The 20,973-nt window shown below is 25.9% G+C and overlaps 1 protein-coding gene across 2 annotated transcripts; it reads left to right on the top strand.

Annotated features, from left to right (window-relative positions):
• Positions 1-7,200: 7,200 nt before the first annotated feature.
• LOC112693175 (coiled-coil domain-containing protein 39-like) lies at positions 7,201-19,490 on the top strand. 2 transcript variants are annotated; one of them, XM_025568123.1, is made up of 17 exons: positions 7,201-7,315; positions 8,201-8,320; positions 8,633-8,779; positions 11,187-11,345; positions 11,413-11,634; positions 11,698-11,889; positions 11,963-12,178; positions 12,242-12,457; positions 12,515-12,679; positions 12,755-12,854; positions 12,921-13,075; positions 14,060-14,465; positions 14,536-14,642; positions 16,805-17,017; positions 17,600-17,823; positions 18,752-18,831; positions 19,161-19,490. In XM_025568123.1, exons 2-17 carry the CDS (start codon positions 8,210-8,212, stop codon positions 19,184-19,186), a joined length of 2,739 nt encoding a protein of 912 aa, XP_025423908.1. In that variant the 5' UTR covers positions 7,201-7,315; positions 8,201-8,209; the 3' UTR covers positions 19,187-19,490. The 2 variants fall into 2 exon arrangements, with proteins under 2 accessions (XP_025423908.1, XP_025423906.1); XM_025568121.1 differs by lacking the exon at positions 7,201-7,315 and adding an exon at positions 7,629-7,833.
• The last annotated feature ends 1,483 nt before the right edge of the window (positions 19,491-20,973 follow it).

Below are 20,973 nucleotides of genomic sequence, written 5' to 3'. Positions count from 1 at the left end.
CTTTGAATATTCTAGGATGAAACAAGAAAAATATGCATTTGCTTAAACTTCCGAGCCCTGGTTATAACAATAAGTCTATAATTCTACATGCAGTAAATACTTACTATTATACTATTATAGTATTATTTAAAATGATGAACTTAATTTTTATATCAGTTAAAACTATTTAAAAATAATGTAACAAATTTTTAATTTACTTACAGACTACAGAGTAATGTACAGTTACATACACAGTTGTCAAATATTATTCACTCAATTACTTCGTAAAAAGTAAAACCATAAAAATATAAAATCAATATACCTACCTAAATAACTAAATAAATAAAGACATAACGATCATTTATCATTATCCTTTACCTTAAATACGTTAAATTATTAAATCCATAACTAAATAACTATTCATAGTTATAACAATATAACATATATAGTTTATTTTGTTATACTTTCATGACCATTGACCATGTTCAACATTTGACAGCTCAACTGTTAATTATTAGTAACGTCTAATAACTAACAGTTGAGCTGTCAAATGTTGAGGTACTACGTTAGTATCGTAATTTTAGTATACTATATTTGGTATTAGAGTCTATAGACTATAGTCTATATTCTATAGAATCAGAAGAATCATAGTTTACTAACTACCTATAATATAAATACGCTATTGTGATTATTAGCAGTTAGGTACTAGTATTGCTATCTACTAATCATTTAAATTCTTTATAAGTAAAATTTTGGCCCACAACCGGGCCCTAGTAATTTTTGGTGGGCCCCCAGCTATAAAATCTACTATGACATATGTCATAGATAAATTAGGTGATCGGCGCCACTGTATTCAGGTATTCGCAAATCTAAAACATACCAAGTGACAATTGTTTTGTTTTGAAACACTGAAGATGTTTGTAGTTAATAACATGGATGTTCAAACTTTAAATTACTTATGAACGACTATAGTTTATTCAATATTTTAATTTTATATTTAATGTCACTTCAATCAATTTAAATGTCAAATACGAAGAACAAATAGTGTATATCGATTATAGAACCATACATTAAGACGTAATAATATAATGTGGCAATGTAAAAATAATAATATACAGGTTTTAAAATACTGGATGATCCATCATAACAATTGCAAGTACATTTAAGTTAACTAGGTACATTAAACAAATATATCGGATAATTGAAATCTTGTTAATGTAAACGGAATATCTGTGAATTAAAATAGCTGGTCATTTTATAGGATATTTATAACATATTATACTTGATAATTCATTTTATTACATTATTTGTCATGAATTGTTAGATTAATTGATTAATTGACTTATAAACTAATTGTGTACCTACGTTCAGAGGTGACTGAGTTATATTCAGGGATAATGATCTTAAGCCGGGTTTATACGTTACGATAAATCGTAACGATATGATTGATAATTTATTGTTCAAATTAATCGATAAAATGAGTACTGATAGCGCTAAGTACTGATTTATTTTCCAATATTCTTTGATGACCGCGGTTCACTCAACTCCAGTTTGTCATCAGCACAACTTTCTCCGTGAATAGTCAATACTAACTTAATCAAATCGTAACGATAAATGGTTGCTACATGTTAACACGTTCTAACTTATAATTACGATTCGCAAAAATTAATGCCGACCGGCATCAACGATCTAATGTAATTTAAATTCTAATAAATCGCTACAATGTCCTATTCACTTGCAACGACAAATTGAAACAATTTATCGCTATCATTTATCGTAACGGCTTTACAGATCGTTTCTTAACATGCATTTCAGTGATATTTTTTACCATTTTATACGTCCTAAATTTAATAAATTAACTGAATTTTTTAAAAAATGTGTATAAATATGTAATCATATATTTAAATGTTAAAGAAATATATGATACACTACAGTTAAATTCAAGAATTTAATTATTATTTGCAAGAGATTATAATTTACGTTATATAGCACTGTATAATTTGCACCATAGGAATTTAATAAATATGTACTTATTTTACTAGTGCAAATAGTCTTATCGAGCATTTGTTATTAACAGGCAATTATAAATAATAAGCTCTTTAGCACAATAAATTATTTAAATATCTTAAAATGTTTATAAGTATGTACTAATATATTTGAATGTTCAATAAGCACACTATACAGTTAATTCAAGAAGGTAATTATTAATTTTCAAGTGGTTACGACTTACCTCACATATAATTTATAATCATACGTATAGTACTACGATAAATACATCGTAGCGTAAGCCTGATAATTATATATTAGTTAATACAATTATTTAGTTGAATCAAGTGAGATTATATTGTCCATCAAGTTGGTACCAGTGCATTATGCTGGAGTTATGGTATCGACATTTTGCTAGGGTATTGTTGGATTTCGCTAGGGCCCTATTCACTTTGAAAATCCACGGACAAATATGCCGGTGACGTATTTGTAAGAGCATCGGCACTATGTCCGATATAAAGGATATTAAAAAAAATGTCTAATTATTCAACTGAATTTAATAGATTTTACTAGGATATTTTTGGAGATTTTACTTAGGCCTCTTAACCTTGAAAATTCATGGATAAACATTCCAGCGATATCTTTGTGAATGCACCGTTTGAATATCTTAATTTACATACACCAAATAATTCACACACTATCAGATACTTACTCTTATTTTATTGTATGCACATTGTGTTGTAATAAGTGTGTAAGTAATATTAATAATAATAATAATAAGTAATATTAATAATTGTACATTGCGCAATTATTTACGATTTGCTTGATACGTATATTTTATTATACGTGATTTATTAAATCCCATATTACATTTTAGTTGCTATGCATTGAATTAATAATGTAACCAATTATATGTATTTACATATTATAAATATAGGTATATAAATGAAAGCTTGAATAAAAGGGCAACTGTTTTTACTGCCGACTTCATCGTATAAATCAAAACCACTATGTTCTAAATTTCGTGCAAAACTTATTATGATAATTTAACAGCTACAATTGACTACTGAAGTAAAAACATTTTAATTGGAGCTAATATACCACAATATTAAATAAAAATTAAAGTTATGTTTGTTTAATTGTTTATTTATAATAATTTATTAAATATACCAACAAGTTTTGTTAAGATAGGGCCCAAAAGTATTGTAGGCACCCCCTGAAATACAGGTCTGCACACGCCTATGAATATCATCAAAATGCCGGTCAGAGCTCGTCCTAAAAACAATGTACCAATGTTCTGCATTTTCTGCAGCAACGAAATCGTGAAAAAATGTAAATTTTTTAGTTATGTCAAATAATATGATTGTTCTAATTTCATTTGTTCAGTATTACAAGAATTGTATGTAGCTACAGACTTGTTCAATTTTTATTTTTAACTCAAAACCTTTTTGTTTCTAGTATCTACCAATTTAGTGTTGAAATCAATTATTACTTATTAGCAGCATTGTGCAAAGAAAACTAAAAATATATCGAGATAAAGATAAGAAATAATTGGATACAATTTATCTAGATAAAGGTAAAGGAAAACATTTTTTTTATTTTATTAATTAATTTACACTTTTTTTTATAAATGTATACTTAAAAATTAAATTAAATTAAAATTTACTTAACTTTGACCTAATAGGTACCTCTGATATAAATAATGAACAAAAAATATTTATATTATGTATATTTATGTATGGGAAATAAGTAATAAATAATAAATAGGTGATTCATTTTTTAAAAAAAATACATTCTTTGTTGGTATAATATGGTTTTATAAAAAAATGTATTACTATTTGTATAACACTTATTATGGAGTAATATTTATGGTTAAAATATTAAAAAGTTAATTAAACCATAATCTGCATTATTTAATTCTATTTCTTAGGAATCAAATATTTTAAGAGTCACTAGAAAGAGTAAATTAAATAGTCTTTATTAAATATGTAAACAATTCTTAAAAATAATACTTATAGGCTTAATTTAAATAGTAAAACTAAACATATATTGCAGTAACACTACTTTTATAATAATAGTAATTAATTATAAAGTTAATAAAGTTTTTATTAATTTTAAATTTTTATTAGTTTTTAACTTTCAAGTTTAATTTTTCGAATTTTCAATTTTTGATACCATTTATATAACTCCAGCCTAATGTGCCGTTGTCAACTTATTGGACATGAAATTATTATTATATATTATATTATATTATTCATCCAATTATTGTATAAGATACTCGTATATATTTTTTTTACAATTTTTAAAGTATTTTGTAGTATTATTGTCATTGAGTAATCAAAATTTTGTATATATTTATCTATCTAATTTTTTAATAGACATTAGATGCTGTCGAGATAATATAGCCAACGCAGTATTTATTATCAATCTAAAATATTTCAGCGACTTGGTAACTAATATATTTTAGTACAATTGTATCATATTACAATATATTTATAATAAATTATATGAATCAGATTTTTTTTTTTTTTAATAACCGCAAATTTCTTGTATTTTGAATATTGAGTCCTAGGTCATGACTGATTTCTCAGTATCTTCTCACTATTATCTAACATTGTGAAATTTATAGCAGTAAGATTAAAATGTTTGGCATTATGTAATGATACAGTTAACAATTAAAGTATACAGCATATATAACATGATGTAGTTTCTTCTTTAGATATTAAAAACAGAATATTAAGTGAGTGTGACCTATTCGAATTCGGTTAATTTTATTTTATTTCTCTGCAGTGGATAATCACAATTCAAATTTTCAAGTCATTCAAAATATAAATACTGTAGTTTAATAAAAGGTATAAAATAATACAGTATACATTATATCTAGAGTAATGTATATAATATCTAAAGTATTTATTTATATTATGTCTTGGTATATTATAAGATTTAGCTTTGATTTTTAGTAATTCTTGCCATTTACTTATATCAATTTTAGAACGAATTAATTTAATGGTAGGTATTCCAAAATGGAAAGTAAATATGTGTACTATACTAACAAGTACTTATAGATCAAAATATTATGATTTAAAAAGAAATAAAAACTGATCTCGTCTTTATGAATACATATATATATATATATATGAATAGATAAATTCTTATTTAGTTAGTAACTATTTTGAATAAGTAATTTATACATTGTAAATTATACATTTTTAACAAGATGAGCTACTACTGCATACAGCCGAACGGTTGTGACATTTTTTAGGAATGGTAAAAACTTTTAATTAACGTCTTTAAATTGAGTTAACACAATGAGTGTGAACTTTATGAGTTCTGACAGGACGGCTATAATTATAATAATTTTTTATTTCAATGACGGCAATATAATTATATTTGCTTTTTGCGAAATATTATCATACATTGATATCACCTAATAGTCCCTATAACTATAGTTGTCAACATTTCATTTCTATTCGGGAAATGTATTAGGTGTATTTAAATTGCTCCTATTATATCATACAAAAATCCATGTCTTACGTACAATAATAGTTATAATAATATAACAAAAATAATTAAACATAATGCAATTTTAAGAACGACAGGAATATCGTGTACGTAATAAGTTTGTATTATTAAACATATATATATTTTATATTGCGTACAATTTAGTGTACATAATGATATTATATTGATAACAATGTAAGTTTACACACTTCACTACAAATACGATATTTTATTGTTACCATGATGACTCATGTTTTTTTCTAAATTTTTAATACAAACCTACAAAAATGTAAAAATATCAAGGTCGCAAATCAAACACGTTTATTACGAAATACTATATTTCTTAGAGTGCTATTTATTATAGTTTATGTACTGTCTAATGTTCATATTTACTACCCTTTAATAAGTTTGTTATGCATATAGGATTTTCTTCTTGCCCCATGGTACGTCACAAATGCCGCTCTACACGAAGACCTCAATGTCCCATCCATCAACCAGATTGCAGTCAATTTCTATTCAAGACTACACTTCAAAATGCAAAGCCACCCAAACCAACTTATATCTCAACTTCATTCTAATACACTTCCAGGCAACCCTACCCGACGCCTTAATCGGAAATGATCCAAAGATCTTCTCAACACCCAAAATTAATTTAAAATTCATGTAAAGGTAGCTCTACTGTGAGCTTTCCTTTTCACCGTCCCATCACTGTCATTCCTCCAACAAATTTACTCATTGTACATATAATAGTACAGATTGTAAATATTCAATAAACGATATTTTATTAAAAAAAAAAAAAAAAATGATTTTCTTCTTCTACGTAGAGGAAAAACTCTTTGGGAATCGTGATACTGGACAAAACGAAATTTTTATAATGTTATATTAATGCAAACTGTGCAGATACTAAAATATATTATTTAATGTTTTTTTTTTTTTTTTTGTTAGTTTTATGGGATTTTTAATTGTTAACAATTATATTTTTCATTCTAGCACACAAATTAATGAACTTTTTCGTTAGATGACGCTCATCGTCAATATAAATATGACACAATGAAAGAGAAAACTAGAGCATTCTTATACCTAAATAAACTATTACAGTGTCAAAGAAATGTATGATATTCTTTCTTTATTTATTTATTAAATTTTATTAAATTAATTAATTATATAAATATATGTATATAATTATAATTTATAGAATTAAATATATATATATATATATATATATATATATATATAATATTAAATTGACTATTTGCTCATTCAATATGAATTCTAATCGTAGTATACAAACTTAATGTAATTAACATTTTTTTTCCCTTTGTGCAAAGTGTATTACAAGTAAAAGTACAAATAATGAAATTGTGTCTTGTTAAAAGCTTTTCTGTTAATAACATAATATGTCTAGTGCAATCATTTCTTGCGATTGGTCTATGGATTTTTAACTTATATTTGAATATATACTATAGGCATTTATTGTTTAATAATAATAAAAATTTGATTGCTAAATTTTAGATGAATATAATAATAGCAATACATAGTGTAGGTATAATTTCTAAGGAGCAATACAATTTTTTTCTAACTAAGATAAAATACTTGTACACAAAACTGAGACTAAAAATATGATGTGTGGGGGTCTATGCGTGTATAGTTTATTATCTTACGCACACATTCGCAATTATTACATCGCAAAAACAGAACTGTCAATTCATTTTCAAATAAAAAACTACAGTTTAAATTACGATTGAAGGACGTTTATCAGAACTATTAAGTATTATTACAAAGTTATTCACAATAACGTAAGATAACGATTAAAACTGAAACCACTGTGATTCTAATTTACAAAAAAAATGTAAGTCAAATAGCTTTAATTCATTATTTTTATATTTTGTTGTAATTTGGAAATGGATCAGAATCGCTTACCGCATAACTAAACTATCTTATTTAAACGTTACCATGTAAATATTGAGATACTGACATAATATAGTTTGATTATAAAATAACTATTTCAAATCTGACTTCTCCGTTTGTTGTGACACTGGGCTATACTTTAATATATTACTTTTTACCATGTATTAACCAAATCCATAACTAACATCGTTGCCATAGAAACTATTTTGTGTACTTCAATATTTTCAACAGTATAGTTTAAATGATGGTATTTAATAACCTTACATGTGCACTAATATAGATTAATAATCCTAAGTAATTTTATTTCTATTCGTATACTTACAATTCTGTAAATTTATTACAACCGTGAATATGGCAGATCGCGAAAACAAAATCATTGATGTAATGAAACAGTTAGGTTTTGATCATGGCTTTCACATACCAGTGGCTAACGAAGAAAATAAATTACTCGAAAAAGAGGTAACATGTATTACAAAATAAATGACTTTGTATAAATTAACAGAAAATTTTTAAATACGATTTACCACAGTTCTTTTAGTAAAATACCAACATTTGATAAATGTACGATTTAAAAAAAAAAAAAAAAATAAATAAAAAAATAATTGTAAAATATCAAAGTTTTAAATAAAATCACTATAATAAATTAAAATATTATATAATTATAATCAATATGATAAAAATATCTTTAATTTTATTCTTACGATATCTTGTCAAACTTACTTATTATATCCTATTCCTTGTTTTTTTTCCAAATATTTACTTGGTATCTATTTGTTAACTTGGTTAACTATTTGTATCTATTTTATTATAATGAATTGTTAAACAGGTTGAAGAAATGCTTAAAAAAAAAGCAGAGTTATTGATGTTGGATGATTCATTAGATTATGACATCCGAGAAGGAAAAAATATTATCACCAATCTATACAATCAAGAGGCACAAAATCAGGTAAGTTAATTGAGTTAGAATTTTTTTAACTGATTTAAAGAGATTTTTTTAAACATTTTTTATTTAAAGAACATACCTACTATAAAATCGATTTTTAACCTATTGAAAATTAAGTGTATTCAATTTATACTTAAACCTTATTAATATGAATTTTTTGTAATATGTGTTTATTTAAAAATTGTGTTCAAGGCATTAATATAATTAATATATTATGAAACATAAAATATATGTGTCAGTGTATACTTTATTTTGATAAATACGTTTCTATATTTATATGTTTTACGTTTTTTTTTTTTTTTTTTTTTTATATAGAATTTGATCGTAACCTATCGTCAACAATACGAGACTGAAAGTCATATGTTACAATTAGAACAAAATAATAATGAAAAAATTAAACAGGAAAAAAAAGAAGCTGAAAAACAGTTAAACGAAATGATTCAGATGCTTAGTAAATTAGAAGTAAGGGATATTATTAATATTTATTATACAGTTTAGAACTAAAATCTAGTATTTTATGTGAACTATGTACAAAATATAACGCACACCCTGATTTTAACTAAAGAAAAGATATTCAATAGAAATTTTATGTTTGCTAAATTGATATACTCGTAGATATATTTATATAGAGAAAAGTCAAAAGCATTACATTAAAACAAACTTATTTAGGTACTTGAAAAGATAATTCATCTTTTGATATTAGAGTGAAATCCAGGATGAATAAATGAACTTTATAACAGTCCGAATGTTTATAAATTATGGCTATTGATAATAAATAGAAAAAGTTAGTCTGGCCTGTGAGTTTTTATCTATATTTCGTGAAATTTTCTCATTGCACGTGCTGACTAAATCTCGTGGCACGTAGAATAAATATGCATATGTATATTGAAGAGTTCGTTCATCATTCCGGAAATACGAATTATTCATTTGAAGTGCCAGTTAAATGAATATTACTTCACGAACCTACTATCGAATCTCCAAAGACTAAATACATTAAATTATAGATATATAGAACTTAGGATATCATTCAATGCACTAAATATTCATAGCTAATATACTTAGATATTTTTTGATATTTTGATAGATTTTAAATTTAAAAGTAAATTTCAAGAAAATATATATTATTCAATCATTCAGACCATTGTGGTCGTTTTACATCTAAAATGTATTAACAATTTTCTTTCTAGTCTTAATTATTTTACTTTCACCAAAATTAAAATCAAATTAAATTTATATTAGTTACACAATTTACTGTTGGTAATTGAAAATATTATTACTATTGATTTATTATCATTTATCGTAAACAAAAAATTAGTTAATAATTATTATCGACAGATATTTAAAAATTAACCACGGATCGTAAGTATTTTTAAATGTTACACTACTACGTAATATTAAACAGATAATTATAATAATAACAATACAGCAAATTATTTTAAGGATACTGAATACAAAATTGTATAAACAACTAATGACTGGCATAATAGTACTAGGAAGAAAAATGTATTCATCATAAAATATTATTGTATGGTTATTACTGAAAAAAAGGTCATCTTGATCTGTCAAATTACCGTTAGATAACTATGTAGTGCGGAGGTCTATTGTTATTAACCCAGTTCGATCTGTGTTTAGAAAAAAATATAATATTATTTTTTATTATATTCCTCTTCGAATACAACATTTTTCATGTTTGTCCAAAAATGGAAAGAATTTTTTCATGTGAAAGTTTTTATTTTATTCACTTAAAACTAAATAAAATTTAAATGTTTACGATTTAGGTAAGCGTAACGTAAAACATTAATTTTCTTCTGTATTGCGAAACGCAATGTGTTGTGTTGAATTTTATGAACATTTGATAGTATGATTATCAATGTTATCTAATATCAATACAATATCATTCATAGTAGATAAATAATAAATAAAAATGTACAATAAAGTAAATATTAAAACGATATTTAAATTATTTAAAAAAAACATTTTTGGCTTATAGATTTATATTTTATATTTTTATAAAAGATATTTTCATTTATTTTTTTTTCACGAACAAACTGTGTAACTGAAAGTGTCTACAACAGATTCATGATGCATGTACTTTTTGAGTAAATACATTTGAAATAGAAAGTATTCTTAGATTATCACTTATCGACTTTCTTATTGATCAGTTTACCTGAGGGATCGAAAATACTAAAAACAAACTTGAAATTAATAACCGTTTATGCGAGTATCTCTTTTGATATAATTAGATATTTTGGTTTTATTCATATAATATACTAAATATTATTTAGTAAATACTTACTACACAGATCGTCCCCCAGAAGAACACCTGGAACAGCTCATATCCGACAATAATATCACATTAAACTATTTACCTCATCAAACTCCTTTTTCCAAATAAATAATAATGTTTTTCACAAAATAACCCGAATAATTTAGAAATTAAATCATAAAAAAATTGCTTCAGAATGCCGTTTAATAGTTAAATTAATTTCAAATAAAACATCTTTAGTATGAAGTTTTTCTAGTTAAAATATTTAGCTAGATTCTAATTATATACTTAGACATTGTGAAGAAACATTAATAATAAATCAAAATTATTTGGTTATTAGTATATTACATGAATTTTATATTATTATTAGAAAAGCTTAATATCAATCAATTGGTTTTATGAAATTGTTTCTCTTGATTTTTTGATTATAAGAAAATTGGTAGACAAAAATTAGTTTATAAATTAATTATTTTTAAGTTAATTAAAATTATAGAAACCATTCAAACCATGGATGTAATTTATTCTTTTTGGGAAAATTATATACTCATAATGATATAAATTTTGTTCCAATTAAGAATTATCGAGTGTATCAATGTTGTTTAGAGTGAGATGACAAAAACTGAAGAACTCATAATAAAAAAAAGAGAAACTATCGAGTGGGGAGAAGAAACGCTTTTAGCATGGAACAATGACCTGGCCAAACGTGATATGGATGTTAATCTTCTTGAGGCTTATCATTTAGAAGATGATGACCGATTCAAAGTAATAAAATAATAACAGCGATGATTTTTTTTTTTTGTTAAATATTAATGTGATGTATATATTACAGGAATTAGACTTACGGAGACAACAGCTTCAACGAGAAGTGATTGAAAGAGAAGCAACAGTAGAAAAAGAAGTGAATGAGTTACTTCAAGTAGAAAGAGAGCTGGAACAAACTGCTAAGCTAAATAGACAAGCACAACAAGAAAGAAACCATTTGCTGGAACAATGGGAAAATTCAGTTAATTTTTGTACATCTAACCAAAAATATACGCAAAATATTGTTGAAGTAAGTACCTAAATTGTTAAGAAAATTATAAATCAAAACTATAAATTACATCACAAATTACAGGAGATCAATAAAATCAGAGAAGCGGCTCGAGAAATTTATAATAAAAAGAAAGAAAATGAACAGAAATACCAAGATTATAAAGAGGATAATGAAGAACTGGAATATGAAATTACCAAAATAAAAAAAACTAATGATGAACTCAGACGATTGATACTAGCTAAACAATCAGAAAATGAAAACTTACAATCAGAGGTCAAAATTTTCTGTATTTATTATTAAAAAGTACATGAATAATATAAATAAAATAAATAATATTGCCAAATAGGTATTAACTGCTCAAAAATCTCTGAATGTTATATGTAATAAATTATCCAATGAACGCACAAAACGTAAGCATATGCAAAATGAATTAGTAAAATTGAAAACTCAGATACAAAATAAGGAAGGAGACATAGAAAAAATTAAGAATAACATATCAGAATTAAAAAATAGTTCGATGACTAAAGAGGAAAGAATATGTGAATTAAATAAGATTGCTGAAGTATTTATCTGATTTATTCATTTGAAATCATAGAGTATCTTTTAGTAACTTATTTTATTTTAGAATCAACAAGTTAAATCTGAACAACTCTTGATTGAAAAAAATAAAGTGATAAATATGACAAATAGTGTAAAATATGAAATAAAACAGTTGCAAAGTAAAATAGATTTATTAACAAATAATTTAGATCAAAGTCGTACCAAACAAAGTGTATTGAGTAAAGAAGAATTTAAATTAAAACAATTAATTATGGACAAAAAAGAAGTCTTGTATAACTTGGTAAGTGTTACTATATTTCAAAAACTCATTAATTTATAAATAAGTATATTATTTTAGAGCTTTCAATTGGAAACATTGCGCATAAACTGTGCCAAAATAAAAGGATCAGTGAATCTTGAAGAAATGCATGATTTTCAAGAAAAGTTGAAAACGCGCAAGGAAGAATTATATCGAATCGAAGAAAATCAGCGTCAGTTAGTAAACCAGTTAAAATCTGTTGAAGTAAGTTTTAATGGAGAATAAATTAAAATTGGAAAAATATTTTATTTTCAAATTTATTGAATTGACGCATTTTAGAGAGAAACCAAGCGCATAACGAAAGATATCGAAAAAAATACAATGGAGTTAAAAACAACTCAAAATCGGGTTGAAGAGTTATTTATTCGTAATGCAGGAGGTTAATACAATCATTTAGTTATAGTAAAGATTAAAATAATTATAATTTTTGTTTTCCACTGTGTAGACGAAAAAGAAATTCAGTCGTTGAAAGAAAAAAACCATCGCTATCACATGGAAGAAATGATGATGAAACTCAGAATGGAACAAATAAAGAAGTTGACAGAAAACGAATGCAAAAAAGTGTATACAATAGCTCAACAAAGAGATGAAATTACTTGGGTATGTGTAGTAGTACGTTATCAGTAGTGATAACATAGTCAGGGTGATTGTGAGACATGTCCCCTTATATCTGTTACGGGTAATGTTAACATTTGGATATTGTTGACATTATCCGGTTAATGTCAACATTAGCCATCTGTTATGGCTAATGTGTAATTTTTCGTTTATAAGCAGGAATTATTAACATTATTCGGATAATGTTAACCTTAACCAGCCAATATTGGACAATGCTAAAAGTTGAATATTAAATAGACTATAGAATTTTTATTAGCGTTCTATACAATAATAAAGCGTTGGACTTCCAGAGTATTATATTTTATCTTGACTTGTAACCGAGTTAATCAGTTATCTTACCGATTAAGTGAACAATATTTCGATATATTGATGTATAAATGCAAATCTTCTAGCATTTTGTGCAATTCAAAATGTCACGGAAACATGCCATGTAATAATAAAGGTTAAAACATTAGCATTTTAATTCTATAGCTACTTAAAATAATATTTTAAGAAATAATTTATAATATAAAATGGAATTTAATATTGTATCATTAGTAGGTTAGATTATTAAAAATAAAAAATAAATTCATATTAATAATATTATGTATTTTAGGGTAATTAATAATTTATTGTATGTTAAATATATTTAATATTGTTAATCATTTACAATGACTTTATTTCATGCACGTTAAATTTTTAGGGTTGTTAAGACATTAGCCAACATTTAATAATATTCATGGCGGGCAATGATAACATTTGGCTAATGTTAACTTTAGCCGGATAATGTTGACATTATCCAAATGTTAACATTACCCGTAACATATCCATAAATATAAAACTTTATCGTTTTTTCTTTATTTTTATTTTAGTTTCACTCTTCTTTTAGAAATTTTGCCTACACCATTTTTTTCTAATTCATAATATTGTAAATGGATGATATAGTTGAAATTAATTACCAAACGGTTTTGTTTGTGCTTGTAATTTAAGGGCATAAACAAAAGAAAAGCCGAATTGGCAAGCTTTTACGAACAAATGAAAGCGGAGAAAAAAATATTGCTAGAGGAGATGTCATCGGCGAAACGTAATTTGGATGCTTTGGTCCAGCACATCGAACAACGACGAAACAAGTATCAGATATTATTGACGTCAGTTGGAATGACAGATGATGACAAAGACGACTGCGAATATGACGATGATCAGTCGTTTTTCACGATTAGCGAGCATCGGATAAGAGTACTACAAGAGAAACTCGAACTACAGGACATAGGCGACACGTTGGACGAGAGCGTACAGAATCTGGAATCCGAGATCAGGGCCATGGAGAACACGTTGCACGTAATGAGTGCCTCCAATAGCTGTTACAAAGCCAACTTGTCTTCCGTGAACCCAGCAAGTCAGTTGATTAATTAAATTACTTCTGATAACTGGGTATTTATAGAATTCATTTATTTGTATTGTTTTAGGTGACGAGTACAAAGAAAAGATCGTTCTTGAAGAGACGATAGAAGAACTCAACGGTTTGTGGTTGCAAAAGAAGAAAACTGTTGAAAATACCAAAAATAAAATAAAAGTGAGTGCTTTTATATGTATGTACTAAACCCGATGCCAGTGTAGAAGTGTTACCAGATATACTTCTAGGTAATAAAAGTGACAGATGTAGGTGCAGAGGTCTTTGAATCCTATACCATTTTGAGCGTTTCGTGTTAACTATTTAGCTGAAGAGTTAGAGATATTATTTACATAGGAAACTATTTTCAAGTGGTTTATAGTACAAAGAATCTAACCTTGCAATCAGTGCCGGATTACCCATTAGGCGGAGTAGGCACCCGCCTTAGGGCCTCACTCATTTAAGGTTTCAACTTTGTCTTAGACCATTGGTTCCCAAACTGGGAGGCACGCCCCATTCAGGGGGCGTGTACACATTGCTGGGAAGTCGCAAGCAGTTATTATGAAGTACAATTTTATTGATTGATTACAAATATTGTATAGTTTATATCAGGGGTGGCGAATCTTTTTTGGTTCAAGTGCCAAATTTTACAAATTAAGGATTTGAAAATCGTTCACGTGCCCAAAGAAAATGATATTTTCTAAGAATAAAATTAAAATTACAGATATATTACATTATTTTTATTAAATTTTTGTAATTCCTGGTAAAACACAAGCAGCAATCGTTTCATTGGTCGAAAAATGTATTTCTTTCAATTTTATTTAATTTGTTATGGCTTTCACAAACATAAGTTGACGATAAATATAAAAGCATAAGGAATATTGTCATTTATAAAATACATAAAATATAACTTTAATTATTATAATATTATATAAATAAAGTATAAATAATATAAAAAACATATAATTTGTTTCTTTGAATTTCTTATAACCAACATTTTTTAAACAGTATAATTTTTTTTTGTGTACAATTTTTAAAAATTTTAATTTTTGCTCGTGCCATTAAAATTTGATCAGCGTGCCACTTCTGGCATACGTGCCATAGGTTCGCCACCCCTGGTTTATATTAAAAAAAAAAAAAAAAAAAGGGTGATTTTTCAATTTATAGAAGAGGGTGTAAAACAGAAGAGGTAGAGAATCACTGTCTTAGGCGGTCCCATGGTCTTTCCCCATTTAACTTCCTGATCAAGATTTATTTAATGCTATTCAATAACCAAACATTACCTGCCAATTCGAGTCATTCGCTCAGTAATCAAACATTTTTGCTTGATTTTTTATAGACTAATTGAAATTCTATAATTGTTTTCTTTTTGTACACTTAATTTGCCTATAATTTTTGAATTTATCTAACCATCTAAGTATCATTTTTCAAGACATTTTTTTTTGCTTGAGTATTTGACTAATAAAGTTTATTTGCATTTAATTAAAATATAAAAGCTGATATACTTGCCTATGGGATGATTTTCAAATTTTTTTTTCAAGAATTTTCTTTTTTCTTTTAAAAAGTATTAAAAAGTTTTCAAAAATTCCATATATAGTATATATAAAAATTTCGTGTCACGATGTATGTTCGCGATAATCTCCGAAACTACTGGACCGATTTTGATGAAATTTTTTACACCGTGTGTAATTTAGTCCAACTTAAAATATAGGATAGTTTTTTTTTCAAATTTTTTAATATTTTAAATATTTTAATTAACTTTTTAATAAATGTGTATAATTGCATGGTGTATTTCTGGTTTTCCCGTGACCGACCGCGACAGTATCTATATAGCTACCTGTAATCTAACCTTTTTTCTATTGTGTGTGTTTTATCGTCGGCGGCGTGTAGATATGAATTGTTCCGAGAATTATATAACTAACCTAACCTATGGTTTTTATCTCAATATTATTTTTTGCATTGCAATTATTGTAATAAATATATAGGATAGTTTTTATCTCAATATTATTTTTTGCATTGCAATTGTTGTAATGAAGAAAGTTATAGAATTTTCGAGAAATGTTCAAAGGTATAAAATGCAAAGTTCGGTACGACGTAAATTCAGAAAATATATATGTTGGTTTGTACTTAATTTCAACATTTAGATACTTTACCTATTACTTTTAAATTTTCTCATACATAATAACACTAATACATGGCCTACGAAAATGCCAAAAAACCAACTAATACGCGGGCAACGCCGTGTCGGGACAGCTAGTAGTATACAAATATGTATATTGGTACTAATTTGATTAAACCATGTAATTTACAAATTATATAATATTATAATTCATTATATACTTTAGGATTTAGAAGATCAGTATAAAACGAAAAATGAAGAGTTAGAAAGTTTAATTAATCTTCGGGACATTTATAAATGCGATCTCGAACGTGTGCTCAAAGAGGCTGATGAGCAAACGAATAAATTTAATCGAGTGAATAGCCGAATTCAGTTTGAAATGAAAAAAATTGATAAGAAATGTGATCCAGATAAACGAAATACGCTCGAGTTAATTAAAGTATGATATTATTAAATTATTGCTTTTTCATATATCAAAATGAGATATTGGATCAAATATTTTAAAAGTTTTGTTGAAGAAAAAGAAATCCCTTTTTCTATGAATAGATAATTGTTGTAAGTAATCATATTTAATGCATACGATGTACTTACTTACATTTAATATATAATTTATTTAAATTAGTTCATATTTGATATTTATTATTATTTAGTCATTTAATAACCAACAAAAATATCTCCAACAAGCTATAAATATAGCAAAGATCTATGGAGTAAGGAAGTGGTTTTGATTATTTTTTATTGCACCCATTATTATTCAAATCTTATTCAAATTTATAATGCAAAACACTTTAATATTATTACATGTCAAACAATGATCAGATTCGAAAATCAGTGAAATAATACAAGAAAAATCGATTTTGAATTGACTATACTTAAATCTAAACTATTTTATTTTACACATAAATTGTACATTTTTTATCAATTATAGTTAAAAAAACGACGGTAAAAACAGAATTCAATTTTGAAAACTGTACAAACACAAAATTAATAGTTTATATTAATTATAATGGTATTTTCACAGCGGGACATCGTGGTCAGGATGTTAAAAAAAATGAACAAATGTGTTTTGGAACAAATGTCAGAAATGTCTGTACGACATATCGGAGTCGAACCGACCGTGAAACAGTACTTGTCAGAAAAGGGCTTGGAATTACCCACCGTGTCAGGTCTGATGCTAAACAAAATAAAATCTAGTTGCGGTTCGAGTGCCATGTCCTTAATCAGCAGTAATAGCAGCATAAAAAGGTGCAAAAATCAAAACTTTTAACAACTAGAAAAATATAATAAGTGATAATGTGATAAGTTCAGTATAAACAAGAACCATACAAATGCTCTTTATACACAGTTATACACAGTAACAAAAAAAATGTCATGTAATTTTTTTATTGTTTATATTATGAAGCTATAGGAATCAGAGAGTGTCATGAAACAAATATAATGTTCTGATTTTCATTTCTGTATAGAGCCTTATTAAAAATAATATAATTATAATTAGTACAGCTATATTTTGAGAATTTATATTTATTTATTGTATTTGATACATATTTACACTTTTGACGGTAGAAACAATCTAAAATAAAAATTAAACAACGTAACAACCATTAAACCCACTTAGTAATTTAATAAATTCAACCGAAATGTATGAACAATATTTTTATAAAGAATATTTTTATTTACTATGCAAAATAATGTTGTATAGGTATTAAAATCATTTATTAAAATCAACTATTATTTTGATTGGTACATATTTTATATTAAACAAATTAATTTCAGTTTTTCAATTAAAATACAATTACTTACTAATCGAAATTCACTTTATTTTATTATTTAACAATCAAGTTCGATTTAACTGCATTGATAATTAAAATAATAAATATAACTAATATTAACGACAGATATTAATGTTAAAGTATAAAGTTGAATTTTGTAACAGAATATACGTTTTGTCTGAATGAAATCTGTTTGAAATAATTTAAAATTGAGAAACAAAAAAATAAATTACTGTCATATGAGTTTTAAGAATATTAATAGTATTTATAGTCTTGTTGGGGAGAAATAAAAATAGTGATACACTCATATTTAAATGTATAACAATAATGATAATATTCATTAGTATCAGTAGTATTAGATTAATAAACTTTAATAATACTATCAAATATTAATAAAATTACAGCAATTCGGACGAAGACAGAAAGAGTTTGTATTCTGTGATCAATTTGGAGCCTTCGCCTAGAGGTTACCTCCGGAAATCCGGTAAGTGGCTGTATTGGGATATATATCATTATATATTATTATATATATAAATATTATGATAAAATGATAATTTTATTCATATTTATTATAAAGAATATAAAGAATATAATTTGACTAGGATAGTATTTTTAGTTGTTTAGTTTTAGTTGTTTAATCCACTAGTATAATATTCGTTATAGTAGCATAGATAAATAGTAGCTTGAAAAAAATGGAAAAAAGAACATAATTTTCATTCTAAGTTGTTTGATATCAAAATCTAAACAATTATTAAGTTGTGTCTTTTATTTTTTTTGTTTATGTTATTAATTTTCTGATATTTCTTCCAACAGATGCTTCAATTGCTAATAAAACATAAAAGGTATAGTTGGATCCATTGGACTACATATAAAGAGAACGTTAAGATAAAATATCATACACACTTTAATACAAAATCACCATGAAATGGGAATGTCGACTTTTGTTTTATGGAAAATTAGTAACCAATTAGTAATAATTTGTTTTATAGAATTTGTAATTTTTAATCAAAAATGTAACAAAAATGAACAATGTTTCTGTGTTCAGGTTGCTGGGCTTATGTCAGCACAGTACCTGAATAAAATTTTCTACTTTATTTTATCAAAAATAAGTGACCAATTTGTAATAAACATTTTAATTGTTAATTTTTTACCAAACAAAGATTTTTGTATTAGGGTTATATCAATATATATGCTAGCATTACGCAAATTCCTATTTCAATCTGAGGTAAGCTGCTATTAAATATGCTGTTTAATCAAAATTAATTATTGTTGTAAGGCACATGGTAAATATTGTTCGCATGCATTTTAACTGAACTACGATACAAAGTTTTACAAGTTTTCAATTACTATAATATCAATAATAATAATAATAATAAAGTAGTGATAATAATGATATTGGTTGAGGTTATTGACAAAACAATGTTCTCCTGTGATAGTTAAGTTGGAAATGTAAAATTTATAAAAAAAAAAATGTAATTAATATTTTTAATTATTAATTTTTATTTTTTGGTGTTAAATCACATGATGTATAAAATGTTGCATTATGGAGGAAATAATATTTCTTAATAATATTCTTTAGCGTTTCTCAAACTGTGCTTCATGGAACCTTAGGGCTCCACGAGAGAAGTCTATACTGTGGTTACATTTGAGTAAATTAAATTCAAATACTATTTCATTTCTAAGTTATCGAAGAAAAACACTGGTACGATTACTTGAATTGCGCAATGCATTTTAGGTTTTAGTAACACTCATTTAATTTAAAAGTCAGACTTACATTGACTTTATTGATTGGCTGATATTTTCACAAAATAAAATTAAGTAAATTTATCAATACAAGATAAAATGACAACATTTTTATAGCAAATGTGAATCCGAGTAAATCCAAGCTTTTTTACTCAATATTAAATTGGCAATTATTGTTGTCTCAAATTTTTGGGACTCCATAAATTTTTTTAGCAACATAAGGGCTTCGTGAACCAAAAATTTTGAGAACTACTGCTATACTTAATGAATTGAACAATAGATACCTAATCATTCTTTACTTTTATGGGTGCTGATTAAAAATTATATTTACTCTATAGTTAATTCGTTAATATTTACCTCTATGACATTATTAATATAACATTATAACATAATTTAATTGTTTTACATTGATGTAACCATATTTGATATTTTATATATTTTACTATTTTCCGTATGCTCGGACGCCTTATTACCGCACATACACACATACCTATATATGTCTATCAACCTACCTATCTACAGAGTAAATACTTATATTAAATAACACATCGTGCAATATTTCATACAGTAAAACAGATGTTATTTGTTACTAATATGGTTTTAGAAGGAAACCATCCCGTTAAATTATTCAATTATATAACCTTTATGCGTCAGTACTTTGCGATAATAATGGGCTTGCACACATTGCAGCGGTCTCCGCAGGCGCCTTTGGGGGTGGATTAGCGTAATCGTTTTACAAAGTATATACCGGTCACTGTTCATCACACAGCGAAGAGGAAAACTTCGTCCGAGCATGTGACACTACCCATACATAATAATATAAATACATTTATAGGTGAGTGTACTTAATCTATTTATTATCATTCATTACGTGTAAATACAA

This window comes from Sipha flava, unplaced genomic scaffold (genome assembly GCF_003268045.1).
Source record: "Sipha flava isolate LNK unplaced genomic scaffold, YSA_version1 81_pilon_pilon, whole genome shotgun sequence".
NCBI lineage: Eukaryota > Metazoa > Arthropoda > Insecta > Hemiptera > Aphididae > Sipha > Sipha flava.
The sequence above is the reverse complement of the archived record's forward strand: the minus strand, read 5'-3'. Positions and strand labels throughout refer to the sequence as shown.